Source organism: Zonotrichia leucophrys, chromosome 21 (genome assembly GCF_028769735.1).
Source record: "Zonotrichia leucophrys gambelii isolate GWCS_2022_RI chromosome 21, RI_Zleu_2.0, whole genome shotgun sequence".
In the NCBI taxonomy this organism is placed as follows: Eukaryota; Metazoa; Chordata; class Aves; order Passeriformes; family Passerellidae; genus Zonotrichia; species Zonotrichia leucophrys.
Window position 1 is genome coordinate 71831 of NC_088190.1, and position 14626 is coordinate 86456.

At 39.3% G+C, this 14626-nt stretch overlaps 1 protein-coding gene across 2 annotated transcripts; it reads left to right on the top strand.

Moving 5' to 3' along the window:
* Positions 1–36: 36 nt before the first annotated feature.
* On the top strand, positions 37–13813 carry INTS11 (integrator complex subunit 11). Of its 2 annotated transcripts, none has more exons than XM_064730525.1 (18): positions 37–107; positions 291–474; positions 1414–1511; positions 2947–3020; positions 3186–3414; positions 3822–3920; positions 4274–4308; positions 5029–5167; positions 5849–5913; positions 6653–6842; positions 7577–7660; positions 7934–8023; positions 9154–9316; positions 10179–10286; positions 10852–10913; positions 11475–11617; positions 12703–12832; positions 13663–13813. In XM_064730525.1, exons 2-18 carry the CDS (start codon positions 447–449, stop codon positions 13726–13728), a joined length of 1803 nt encoding a protein of 600 aa, XP_064586595.1. In that variant the 5' UTR covers positions 37–107; positions 291–446; the 3' UTR covers positions 13729–13813. The 2 variants fall into 2 exon arrangements, with proteins under 2 accessions (XP_064586595.1, XP_064586594.1); XM_064730524.1 differs by having other exon boundaries at positions 70–210.
* The last annotated feature ends 813 nt before the right edge of the window (positions 13814–14626 follow it).

The following is a 14626-nucleotide window of genomic DNA, read 5'->3' on the forward strand; positions in this document are numbered from 1 at the left end:
GCCGCGCCCCGCGGGCCAATCCGCTTCTCGTGCGTCATTGCGGCTCGGCCAATCCGCGCGGGGCGGCGCAGGCGCGGAGGAGGCGCTGGGGCTGCGGCCTGGCCTAGGTGCATATGCGGGGTTTTTTTGCGTTATTTTTTGTGGTTTTGTGCTTTTTTTGCCCGCTTTTCTGTGTTTCTACACGTGTTTTGCCTGCTCTCAGCAGTGGTGGTGGGTATTGCAGCCAAACGGGGCCGCTTTACTGCAGGTTGTTGTTTATCGCCTCACCTGTGTTTTCTGTCTCGCCTCAGGAAAAAGTTTGGGCTCTGCTTAGGTCTTCGGCCGGATCCTGGAAAAAATTGAAATGGCGCCGGTAAAACCAACGAAATCCTCTCTCGTTGTGCCCCCCTCGCATCTGCTCCTGGGCTAATTTTCTGTGCGGATTTGGGACCTGGAGTGGGGTAAAAATGCCCGAGATCAAAGTCACCCCCTTGGGTAAGTCCGGCCTAAAATCGCCTTGAAATGGCAACACTGAAACCCTGGGGGAAATTCTGGCTCATATTTGGAATCCGTGATGTGATTCCTCTCTGCCCTCCATTGTTTTTTCCAGTGACCATTATAACTGTTTGGATTAATTAATCAGGATTAATTAAGTTATTCTTGTAAAGGTACTGTGGTGTTGTGGAGCATTAATTCACTACAGTGCTAAAGAGCCACAGGAAGAAAATATTTCTCATTTTTCCCTGTTCAATCTTTTTTTAAATGTGGTTTGTATTGAGAGGGCAGAGGATGTACTGAGCAGGAGATCTGCTTTATCCTCCTGGATAGTTTTCAGCCTTGGTGTGGGTTTAACTTAATAAGGCTTAACGAGGGCAGAGCAGCTGGAAAAGGAGTTCTGATCCTTGCCAGGTGAAGGATTCTTCTCTCTTCCTTAAAACTGCAATTGCAGGAAGTCTGTGCAGACCTTCGCCAGCTTTTATTTTGAAAGAATTGCAGCTTTTCCCAGAGGTGTTTTACCAGTGCCTTACTGGTGTTTTATTGGTGTTTTGCCGGTATTTTTCTGGTATTTTGCTGATGCTTTGCTGGTATTTTGCTGGTGGTATTTTTCTGCTGTTTTCTTGGTGCTTTCCTGGTGTTTTATTGGTATTTTGCTGGTGATGCTTTATTGGTGTTCTTCCAATATTTTGCTGTTGTTTTGTGATGCTTTCCTGGTGTTTTGTTGGGGTATTATTGGTATTTTCCTGGTGCTGTTTTACTGGTATTTTGCTGGTGTTTTGTGATGTTTTCCTGGTGTTTTACTGGTTTTTCACTGGTGTTTTGCTGATGTTTTCCTGATGTTTACTGTTATTTTGCTGGTGGTGTTTTACTGATATTTTGCTGATATTTTGTGATGTTATCCTGGTGTTAATCTATTGATGTTTTTCTGGTGTCCAGGTGCTGGCCAGGACGTGGGCCGGAGCTGCATCCTGGTGTCCATTGCTGGCAAGAACGTGATGCTGGACTGTGGGATGCACATGGGCTACAACGATGATGTGAGTGTCCCCTGGGCCAGCTCCTGTCCTCCCTTCTGTCCCTCCTGCACCCCTGGGCTCCTCCATCAGCCCCTGCTGGGGCTGGGCTGGGGCAGAACTGTTCTTTCCCCTTCCAAAATCTCCCTTCCCCTCAAGTGTTCCATGAAATATCAGCCCTCCTTTCCCTGTGTCCTGGTTTAGGGCAAATTTGTTAAAGAATCTGCAAAGGAGGGCCCCTCCAGAAAGCGAAACCCACACGGCCCCTCCCCCCAACCGGTTCGGGAAAAAACTCCTCGGAGAGAGGAGGAAAGAACCTGTTTATTGACAGGCCCAGCACCCCCCAGCACACAAAATGAACAATACCCGATGACACCGCTCTGAGAAAGATGACAAAATCAGAAACCCAAACAAAACTTCCACTCTTCAGAGCTGGTCTTAAAGGCACAGAACAGGTGAATGGGGATATACAAGCATCATAACGTCACCCCAGGACACCCTGGCTCGTGGACTTGGGGAAATGTTTATTAATAATGTTTATTAATGCAGCTGCAAATGCTCCATTCCAGCTGGGGTTGGACTCTCTGGGTTTCCTCTGAGCAGGAATCCTGTCCTAAGCTTTGGGGCAGCTCATTCCACGTGGGATCCTCACCACAATTCTGCTGCTCCAGGGAGAGAGAACGAAACTCCTGATTTTGGCTTCCCTGACCCAGCAGGAAAGGAATAATGGCACAGATATTCTGTAGGATTTAGTTCAAGCAGCAAATGTGCTGACAGGAAAGCTTTTGGGGCTTTGTACTTCAGAGCCAGGATGTGATCAGTTCCTGTTTTATTTGGGAGGTAAAATTATTTGTTTATGAAAGGGTCAGTTTCTGTTTGTGCTCTCTTTTCTGCCTCTCCCTGCACACAAAAACTGCCTGAAGAGTGCTCAGCACATTCCCAATGTCCCATTTCCTCCATTTTTGTTGGATCACTGATGCTGGTGCTGCCTGGAGAGGCCTCAGCACATTCCCAATATCCCATTCCCTCCATTTTTGTTGGATCAGTGGTGCTGGTGCTGCCTGGAGAAGGATCAGCACATTCCCAAAGTTCCAGGCCCTTCCCTCCATGGTTTTATTGGATCTGCTGTTGTCTGGAGAAGGATCAGCACATTCCCAGATCCTTCCATCCATATTTTTTTTAAATTAGGGGTGCTGGTGCTGCCTGAAGAGTGCTCAGCACATTCCCAGCATCCCGTTCCCTCCATTTTTGTTGGATCACTGATGCTGGTGTTATTGGAAAAGGATCAGCACATTCCCGGTGTCCCATTGTCCCATTCCCTCCATGTTTTTTGGATCACTGATGCTGGTGCTGCCTGGACAGAGCTCAGTACATTCCCAGTGTCCCACTGTCCCGTTCCCTCCCTGTTTTTGGATCACTGGTGCATTCCTGCTGGATCTCCTGTTTTCCCTGGCTGTAGAGGCGCTTCCCTGACTTCTCCTACATCACCCAGAATGGCAGGCTGACTGATTTCCTGGACTGTGTCATCATCAGGTGAGGCTCCTTCCTTCTCCCACCTCTTTTTGTGCCATCCCAAGCCCACCCCTCATATTTTACCTGCTTTTTCCTCCCTGAGAAGATCTGGGAGCCACCCAAACTGAACTCTGTGCAACGATTTAGGTGTTTTTTGTTTTTGTTTTTGTTTTTTTTTTTTTGCAGCCACTTCCACCTGGACCACTGTGGGGCCCTGCCCTATTTCAGCGAGATGGTTGGCTATGATGGCCCCATCTACATGACCCACCCCACCAAGGCCATCTGCCCCATTCTGCTGGAGGACTACAGGAAGATCACCGTGGACAAGAAAGGGGAAACCAACTTCTTCACGTCACAGATGATCAAGGACTGCATGAAGAAGGTGGTGGCTGTGCACCTCCACCAGACAGTGCAGGTCAGGGGGCTTGGAGTCAAGAGGGTAAATTGGAAATGTAGCTAATTAATCAAGAGGTTAATTTGGAAAAGTAGCTAATGAGTCATGGGGTTACATTGGAAGTGTAGCTAATTAATCAATGAGTTGTTGGAAATGTAGCTAATTTATCAAGGGGTTAAATTAGGAATATAAGCTAATGAATCAATGGATTAAGTTAGGAATGTTCATAATGAATCAAGGAGTTAAATTAGAAATGTAGCTATTAGGCAAATTCTCCTTCCTCCTTTTGAGTAAATCCAGAGGGATTTAGATTTCCACATATTTCCAATTGGAGTTGAAATACTGGCATTGCTGAGTGGTTTGCTGTTTATATTTTATATCTATATAAAGTTGAAGTGCTGGCAGTGCTGAGAGTTTGCTGTTGGCAGGTGGATGAGGAGCTGGAGATCAAGGCTTACTATGCAGGCCACGTGCTGGGAGCTGCCATGTTCCAAATCAAGGTTGGCTGTGAGTCTGTGGTGTACACTGTGAGTATGCCCAAAGTTAGAATTATTCCCCTTTTTTAGCTCTAAATATTCCCAGATGTATATATTTTATATCTATATATAATGATATATAATTATATATATATACATTTATATATTTATATTATTGATGCACAATATATTATATATTATATATTATCTATATTATATTTATATATTATTATTCATATATTATTATGTATTTATATTAATGGTATACTGTTGTTTATATTATATGTATACTATATATTATATTTATGTATTAGCATATATATATATTATTTATATTACATTCTGTTAGATATTTGAGCCTCCATTGGTTCAAAAATCTCTTGGGGTTTCTCTTCTCCCCTCAGGGTGACTATAATATGACACCAGACAGACACTTGGGGTGAGTAAAAAGCTGAATTTCAATTTTTATCTGAATTAATTTAAACAAAACTACCATAGAACTCCAAAGGCACCCTTTACTCCCATTTCCTGCACCACTCCTTAATCCAGCTCAGAGATTTTCAGATTTCACCCACCAAACACCCTTTCCTGCGGTGATTTTGGGTTGAATATTGTTGCATTTAGAACTGGTAATAAACTGGACAAATACTGCTTTTTGAGCTCTGTAATTTCAGTTCTGAGCTGCATTAATTCAAATTAAGCTACCACAGAATTCCAAAGGTACTATGGGATTTATTCCCATTTCCTTTATTTTTTATTTTTCTTTATATATTTATTCCCATTTCTACTTTATTCCTATTTCCTGTGGACACAGTGACATTCCCCAATACGACTTGGAGATTTTCAGATTAGAAACACCAGAAACCATTTCCTGCTGTGATTTTGGAATTTTAATGCGTTTAAATTAATGCATTTAAAACTGGTAGTAGACTGGATAAATATTGCTTTTTGAGCAATCTCAATTTTGAAATTTTAATTTTTGAGCTCTGTAACTTCAATACTGAGCTGGATTAATTCCAATTAAGCTATTGTAGAGTCCCCAGAGCCCACTTTCCTCCCATTTCCTGTGCCATTCCCCAACCCACCTTGGAGATTTTCCGATTTAACCCAGCAGAGCCCCTTTCCTGCTGTGATTTTGGGTGGAATTCCCTGTTTTCAGGGCAGCCTGGCTGGACAAGTGCCGTCCTGACCTGCTGATCACTGAGTCCACCTACGCCACCACCATCCGCGACTCCAAGCGCTGCCGCGAGAGGGATTTCCTCAAGAAGGTGCACGAGACAGTGGAGAGAGGAGGGAAGGTACAGAAGGAATGAAAATAAGTAAAAATATTAAATAATAAAGAAAAACAAATCATAATAAATGTATGAAAATAAATAAGAATAAAAAATAAAAATAAATAAAATTAAAATAATTATAAAATAAAATTTAGAAATAAATATAAAACTGTAAATAAATATAAATATAATAAAATATAATTCAATAAAATAAATAATAATAAAATAATAAAATAAAATAAATTAAAAATATACTCAGATAATGAAAATGTAAGACTTATTATTAATACTAAGTAATAAATAATGAGAAATACGTAATTGTCTTTCCCACACATTAACAAATCCTCAAAAATATCAATCAGTGCTGGAGATTGCAGTTAGCAGTTGGTGACTGAAAATGTAATAATGGAAAATTATTATTATATCTATTATATATTATTATTTATAATATTATATATGTGGTTATATATCTATTGTATATAGTATATAAAAAAGTAAATATAATAAAATATGATTATACAATATATTATATATTTGATAATATGTAATATATAGTAATATATTCATATATAAATATATATTTTATATATATATTATATCATAAAATAGAAATATACTACTACTACTTCTACTAATGTAATTAATAATATTAGTAAATGAACGCTGTTTGGCTCTGTCAGACTCTGAACTCCCCCTGTGTTCCAGGTTCTCATCCCAGTTTTTGCGCTTGGCCGTGCTCAGGAACTGTGCATTTTACTGGAAACCTTCTGGTGAGCCCCCCCTGCTTTTGGGATCCTTTGTGTGTGAAGAGTGCTGGAAATGTAGGAGTTGATCTGTGGGGAGACAGGCACTAAAACCTGGCTGGGCTTGAATGCCACTGACAAGATAGAATAATATATAAATTCATCAATAAATAATGTATATAATAACATAGAAATATATTTAATATATTTAATATATGTTATATATATTATTTAATGTTTCTCCAGGAGTGGAATTGCCCTGGGTGCAGGGAGAGCTAAAATTAAAATTATTAAATATTGAAAATATTTAATACAAAATAGTTATTCCTATCTCATGAAAACCGGGAAAAACACCCCAAAAAAACCATGGGAGACTCCCCAGATTTATGGCCAGCTGAGATATATATATACTATATATTATATATTAGATATATATATGAAAATACATATATATACAATATTTATATCTTTTAAATATATTTTTATATTATTTTCTATGGAGCTATATGTTATATATGCAATATATTATATGTAGCTATATATATCATGTTATATATATAATATGCTATATATAATATGTTATATGTATGATATGTTATATATAAAACATGCTATATTATGTTATATCATGTTATAAAAATATGTTAAATACGTTTAATCTCATACATATAAAAATATGTTATATAATACATAATATGTAGCATAATATTATATATTTTATATTGTTCATTATGTATTATATATTTGCCTCTTTATTTTCTTGCAGGGAAAGGATGAACCTGAAAGCTCCAATTTATTTCTCCACGGGCCTGACAGAGAAGGCAAACCATTATTACAAACTGTTTATCACCTGGACCAACCAGAAAATCAGGAAAACCTTTGTGCAGAGGAACATGTTCGAGTTCAAACACATCAAAGCCTTTGACAGAGCCTTTGCAGACAACCCTGGGCCCATGGTAGGAGAGGCCTGGGAGCTTTTTTATTCCAGACTTATCCCAAATTCTGGGGGGAAAATCAGCCTGAGCATCCTCCGCCCCAGCAATCCCAACACAAAACGTCTCATGGCCAGGTCATATCTTTAAATACCAAATTTCTTTAATTTCTTTGATTTTTTACTTCATTGAAAGTGAAACACCCAGAAAAAAATGAAAATTTTGAATGTTTATACCATCAATCCCACCTGAAAACATCCCATGGCCAGGCCATCTCTAAATATTAAATCTCTTTCTGTATTTCTCTGAGTTTTTTGTTTCATTTAAGGTGAAAAACCCAGAAAAAAATTATTGATGTTTATGCCATCAATCCTACCTCAAAACCAGGGCATTTCTGTAAATATCAAATCTCTTTCTGAATTTTTATTTCATTAATGGTGAAACACCCAGAAAAAAAAAATGAAAATTTTGCATGTTTATGCCATTAATCCCACTTAAAAACCTCTCATAGCCAAGTCATCTCTGTAAATATAAAATTCCTTGATTTTCTTTGAATTTTTATTTCATTAAAAGTGAAACACCCAGAAAAGAAATGAAAATTTTGCCTCTTTATTTCCTCTACACATCCTGATTCATACCAGGGTTTTCTTTTCCACACAATCTTTTATTGGATGCTCTGCACAGATTTAGGCTATTTCTATGAACCATGAAAAAAATGGGTTTTTTGTAGTGATTTATGACCCATCTTTGACTTGCAGGTAGTGTTTGCAACCCCTGGGATGCTCCATGCAGGACAATCCCTGCAGATCTTCAGGAAATGGGCAGGGAATGAGAAGAACATGGTAAGAAATTAGGGTTTTATGGGGTTTTTATTGGTTTTTTTAATAGGATTTATTGAATTTTTGGGGGGTTTTTATTGGGTTTTTATGTCTCATATTAATGTGAGTCACAACTACTGAGATTATGGATGGCAAAGCTTTTCGTGAGGAGCTGGAATTAAAGGACAAAAATCCTCTCTGAAGTAACTCTATTTTGTGACTTTTTTTATGTTTAAAATGGATTTCCCAGGCTAAATCCATGGAATTTTTGATTTTCTTGGGTTTTTTTTTTTCCAGGTGATCATGCCTGGCTACTGTGTCCAGGGGACTGTGGGCCACAAAATCCTCAGTGGGCAGAGGAAGCTGGAGATGGAAGGAAGACAAATTGTGAGTTGGATTTTCAATTTCCAGCACTGAAAATACCTCAAAATAATCTTTACTTTTGGAGTTGCACTTATTTGGGTATTTTTTTCCTTTTTTGCTTTAGCAAAGTTTGATTTGTTTTATTTTTCCCCCCTTTTGCATTAATTCCTGCCAAAAAAGAAACATTGAAGGGCCCTTTGTTTCTGCTGTAAAATTTAGGTGAATAAGTTTTACTAAAACTTAAGAAGTTTTACTTCTTAATTATTAAATAAATTAATAATTAACTAAATTCTTAAAATTTCTTTAACTACTTAGGGGCATTTTATACTGTTAGTAACGAGGCAGATAGGTGAAATTGGTATTTTTTCACATTTCTATTGATATATTTTCAATTTTTCATTTTTCAGTTGATATATTCACATTTCCACAGATCTGTTTTTCCATTTTTCATTTTTCAATTGCTATCTTTTCACCCATATAAAGCACATTTGGATAATAAAACACCAGCTGACCTGCAATATTTGATTTTTGTGACAGATATTGTCTGAAATGAGGCAATTTGAGCTTTTCAATTACAGCAGCTTTGTGTTAAGGCAATTTAGGTTTTCTCCTTTTTCCTTTTAAATAAATCCAGAGGGATCTGGGTGTTCCGGGGTGTGTCCCAAGGAATTCCCAGTTCCCAGAGCTCTGCTCTGTTCCTCCCAACTGGAAGTGAAGCTGCAGGTGGAGCACATGTCCTTCAATATTTGATTTTTGTGACAAATATTGTCTGTAATGAGAGAATTGGAACTTTTAAATTATGACAGTTTTTGTCAAGGCAATTTATGTTTTCTCCCTCTTAATTTTAAATAAATCCAGAGGGATCTGGGTGTGTCCCAGAAGAATTCCCAGTTCTCAGAGCTGTGATCTGTTGGAAGTGCAGATGCAGGTGGAGTACATGTCCTTCAATATTTGATTTTTGTTTCTTGACAAATTTTTGTGACAAATATTGCCTGAAATGTGGCAGCTGGGGTTTTTAAATTACAACAGCTTTTTGTCAAAAAAATTTAGGTTTTCTCCTTCCTCCTTGGAAGTAAATCCAGAGGGATCTGGGTGTGTTCCCAAGGAATTCCCAGTTCCCAGAGCTGTGCGCTCTCAGTTTCTCTTGTCCCCAGCTGGAGGTGAAGATGCAGGTGGAGTACATGTCCTTCAGTGCCCACGCAGATGCCAAGGGCATCATGCAGCTGATCCGGCAGGCTGAGCCCAGGAATGTGCTGCTGGTGCACGGGGAGGCCAAGAAAATGGAATTCCTGAAGCAGAAAATCGAGCAGGAGTTCCGTAGGTATCCCTGGGCAGGGGGAGGGAGCCCTGAACGGCTGGGAGTCACATCTGGGGCCTCCAGCATGGCTGGGGAGGGGGGCACTCACAGCTCCCCTCGAGGAAGTGATGATTCTAACACCTTAATTAACATTAATTAAACCCTGTTAATTGCAGTGATCCCCTTGGACATAAATTAGAACTGTTTTCCATGTGAGAGGAGGGAATGGAATTAAAATTTTACACATTTTGGATCCTTCAGCAAAGTTATGGAGGGTGGCACTTACAGCTCCCCTCAAGGAAATGATGCCTGTAATACCTTAATTTACATTAATTAAGTTAATTGTAGTGATGCCCTTGGACATGAATTAGCATTGTTTTCCATGTTAGAAAAGGGTATTGAATTAAAACTTTGCACATTTTGGATCCCTCAGCACAGGTAGATGGGGTGGCACTTACAGTTCCCCTCAAAAAAGTGAGGCCTCTGACACCTTAATATTAATTAATTGCAGGGACCCCTTGGATGTGAATTAGGATTGTTTTCCATGTTAGAGGAGGGAGTAGAATTAAAATTTTACACATTTTGGCCTTTGGGGTGACATTTACACCTCCCTTCAAGGAAGTGATGCCTGTAACACCTTAATTAACACTAATGAAGCCCAGTTAATTACAGTGATACCCTTGGACATAAATTAGGATTGTTTTCCAGTGGAGAGGAAGCAGTGGAATTAAAATTTTACACATTTTGGATCCATTTTGGCCCTTCGGGTGGCATTTACACCTCCCCTCAAGGAAGTGACGCCTGTGACACCTTAATTAGCATTAATTAATTGCAGTGGCCCCCTTGGAGCTGAAGTTTCTTTTGTTACTGTTCCCTTTGCAGATGTCAGCTGCTTCATGCCAGCCAACGGAGAGACCACCACCATCCTCACCAACCCCTGCATCCCTGTGGACATCTCCCTGGGCCTGCTCAAGAGGGAAACGGCCATAGGTGACGCTGCCCACCCCCATTTCCTGCCTGCTAATGGGTTATAAAGCTGTAAATTTATATTTAAAATAGAATTTAGATGTAAATTTTTATTTAAAATTTAGATGTAGGTTTATGTTTAAAAATATATTAGGTTTATATTTAAAATATAATTTATGTGTTTCAAATCAATGTGCACACCCTGCCTGGTTTGCTACACGTGTGTGCTTGATTTGGGAGATAAATTGAATAGGTAAATTAAAAAAAAATATATATAATACTTATATTATTAATATAATTATTATATATAGTTATATTAATGATCATATATTAGCAACCCTAATATAATTATATTAATAAATATATACCATAACTATATTATTACTGTCTCTATATTAATAAATATATTTTTATATTTATTTATATAAATATGTAAATTATATATACTATATAGAATATAAATATATATTTATAAACAGAATTTTAGAAAAAAATAATGTCATTTTTACATGAGGAAGTGCTCTGGGAAGAGAGGGAGTTGCTCTGTATCACTAAATATTGATTTTAGGTGTCAATATTGCCTGTTTAGGTGCTGCCCCTGATGCCAAGAGGCCCAGGCTGATGCACGGCACGCTGCTCATGAAGGACAACGTGAGTACAGAGCCCTCAGCTGCCCTGGGGCCTCCCAGGGTGGGTTTGTGTCCTCTGCTTTTTGTGCCCTCTGAGGGTGTTTTTTGTATTCTCTGAGGGGCTTTCTTTATGTCCTCTGTGTTTTGTGTCCTCTGAGGCTGTTTTATGCCCTCTGAGGCTGTTTTGTGCCCTCTCAGGGTGTTTTTTATGCCCTCTGAGGTGTTTTTGTGCTCTCTGGAAGTGCTGTCCTGTTTCAGACGCACAAAGAACACAAATTACCGCCAGCGCTTTCACTTCCTCCCAACAAAGGAAGTTCATCTGCAATGTCATCTTTCTTTTCAAACATTGCTCCCCTGCTAGAGCTTCAACCACCTTCCAGAGACCAGCTGGATACTGTTAAATATTTATTTATTTATAATTATTGAGGTGGGTGTTTTGTCCCACTCTCAGCTCTCCCTTTGAGCAACAAACACTCCGCAATATCCCAGCCCAGAAAGGGAATGCCCTTCCCTGCTTGGCAGCACCAAAACTCCCCCAAGCTCTGAGGATTAATTTTCTCCCTTTAATCTCTTTTTCCCCCAGAGTTTCAGGCTGGTTTCCCCTGAGCAGGCCCTGAAGGAGCTGGGGCTGGCTGAGCATCAGCTGCGCTTCACCTGCCGCGTGCACATCCAGGACCCGCGCAAGGAGCACGAGACCGTGCTCAGGGTCTACAACCACCTCAAGGGGTGAGCCCTTGGGGGAATCCTTAACATCTGAGGGGTTGGGAAAGCTGCAAAAGGCCTCAGAGACAGCAGAACTGTGATCGGAGCTAAGCAAGAGCCAAGAGATTGGTCAGCAGAAAAATTATATAAGAAGTAGAAAAGTAAAGACAAATAGAACAATGGTTTGTATATTAATGCTTCTCTGGAATAACTCCCTAAGGTACAGAAAAGCCTATCTAGAGAGATCTTAGGGAGTTCTAAGCTTAATAATGGAGCTCTGTGCATTGTGTTTTGAGGCTTACAAGCAGGTTGTGTATTTGAAATAAGCAAGCATTGTTTTAACCAACAGGATTGTTGCTTATAGTGGTTGGATAGAACTACTGTCAATGTGCTTTTGCTTTGTGTGATTGGTCACAAAACTTTTTACAACTACAGTGTTCTTTGTCTGCTGCCTGGAATGTGAGCTGCTGGGGTCTTCCACTGTCATAGCCATGGAATGAGACTGATGCTGGAAAATAAAACAGCTCCAGGCATGTTCGCAGCAGTCCTGTCCCATTCATGACTTGTACACAGCCCCAGCCAGCAATGAGCCCTGAGCCCTGGCAGGGCTTTTCTGGCTCTCAGGGATTCAACTGATTCTTTTATCCCCATGTTTTTTTATCCCATGTTTTTTTATCTCCATGGTTTTTAAGCCCACATTTTCAAGCATGGGGTTGGAAAAGTTAAAGGAAGTGGAACAAACCAAAGCAAAACTTGTAAGAAGTGGAAGATCTCTCCAGCCACTGCTCACGAGAATTGTCTTGGTTTGGAAAGAGGTTCTGCTTAAAGAAGGCAGGAGCCTCCCCTGAAATGGAAAATGTAAACCCACTTCCTTTGAGTTGTTGCAATTTTGAAATTAAGGGGCTCTCAGGCAAAAATATGGGAGCAGGAATAACAGTTCTTAGGGAAATGAAAAAAAAAAAATACAAATGCAATAGTACAAAAAGAAAAATCACCAAAATGAGCAGTGGATCAGCTCCTTTTCCCTTCTTGGGCTCAGAACTAGGATTTGGGATGAAAACCCAGCATTTATTTCCCAAATAAACCCCAAATTTCTCCTTTCTCTGCAGGGTTCTGAAGGATTACTCAGTGCAGCACCTCCCTGATGGCTCCATCACTGTGGAGTCCATCCTGATCCAGGCCACGGCTCACTCGGAGGACCAGGGAACCAAAGTCCTGCTGGTCTCCTGGACCTACCAGGTGGGAATTCCTCATTTCTCACCCAAATCCCTCCATCCCAGCCCTGCCTCCTCTGGCTTTGAAGGAATTTGGAAGACGAGGGGCAGTCCCTGGTGTTTTCTGAGCAGAAATGATTTTACAGCTCTGTAAAGCGGAGAACTTCTGGGCTAATTCCAATTAATTCAGTTCTGAATTAAGTATTTCATTTTGTATTTCTAACTTAGAAAATTTCAAACAAATAGAGAACTATTTCTGATTTAAACATTCTTTTATTTGAGTCATCCCATCACCTTCCCTTTCTGTGGCTGGATTGTTAAATTTTCTGGATTATTGAATTTTGTGGGTTATTAATATCTATTAATAATCTGGATTATTAAATTATTAAATTGAACTTTCTGGACTATTAAATTTTCTGGATTTTTGGATTTTTCTGGATCATTGAACTTTCTGGATTATTACATTTTCTGCATTATCAAATTTTCTGGATTATTAAACTTTCTGCATTATTAAATTTCCTGGATTATTAAACTCTTTCTTGACAGCAGGAAATGCCTTTGGAAGGCAAAGCAATAAAGCAATTTATTCCTAGATTTCCAGCAAAAAATGAGGCTTTTCCTCAAAAAAAAACCCTCAGATCCTTGGAGAAATGGAATTTCACAGCAATAGTTTGTAAAAACAGCCAGAAATGAATTTGTGTATTATTTCACTTTTTAAACACAGCTCACATTAGATCCTGCAAGGTCCAGGAATTCTCTCAGTCCATTCCTGGGCACCAAAATTGAATTTACTGCCCCAGGTGGGACAATCCAAGGAGGATTTTGCTCTCATGCTGTTTATTTTTTCTGTTTTAGGATGAAGAGCTGGGCAGTTACCTGACATCCCTGCTGAAGAAGGGGCTGCCCCAGAGCACCCCCTGAGAGCTGAGCCCAGATTTTATTTCGTTTACATTTTCAATGCTTTTTTCTGTTTGATTTTAATAAAAGAATTTCAGTGTTTGTTCAATTCCTGCAGTGACACCAGCACTGGGATTTTCCCCCTTGGAAAAAAACAGCCAGGGAGTCAAGAATTTGTTTTTAAATATACCTGAGGAGCAATTTACACATTAAAGTAGAAGTTACTCAGTGTTCTCCCCTCCCACAGCTGAAAATCCCCTGCTTAAATTAAAATTCAAAGTATAAAAGCATCACAGAAAGTAAAAAACCCTAAATGTGCTGAAAACCAAGCAGCAAAACATCTTTAATTCCTCCTCCTTCCCTCAGGCTCTGCTGCAAGGAGCATCTAATCCAATTTTTTTACATTTTTCAGTAAGATTGTGATAAAAGGAGTTCCCCTCCAGTGCTGGGAGGATTTCCCACTGGAAAAAATGGGATAAAAAAAGAATTTCTGCTCAAGGTAAAGGATTCTTAGGGGCTGAGGCTCTCGCAGTGCCAGGAATTGGAATTTTCCAGAGTTTACAAAAGTTGCAGCTGAATTTTTTCAGCAAGGTTTAAAAATCTGAGCAAAACAGAGAGGGAGAGGCCAGAAGCCAACCTGCGGTTTTTAATAATAATTAATGAGGTGGCCAATTAAGGACAAATACCTGGATGAATTTCAGGAAAAAAAAAAAAACCAGAAAGAAATCAGAAAAAAAAACCAGAAAAAAAAATTACAAAAAAAAACATGAAAAAAAAACCCAGAAAAATAATCAGAAAAAAAAGCTCCAGGAAGCACCTGGGATCTGTTTCATCCCCCCAGCCCTCCCCACTGGAAGCAGAGGTGTTGGAATATGAATTTTTACAATTTAGGAATGGGGTAACTGAGAGGTGTTTCACAAAC

Excerpts from the sequence above, each read along its gene's own strand:
- INTS11 (XM_064730525.1), top strand. The coding sequence starts at position 447 with ATGCCCGAGATCAAAGTCACCCCCTTGG. Across the intron at positions 3,921-4,273 it reads GTGAGTCTGTGGTGTACACT|GGTGACTATAATATGACACC; the intron begins GTGAGTATGCCC and ends TTCTCCCCTCAG. Across the intron at positions 5,168-5,848 it reads CAGTGGAGAGAGGAGGGAAG|GTTCTCATCCCAGTTTTTGC; the intron begins GTACAGAAGGAA and ends CCTGTGTTCCAG.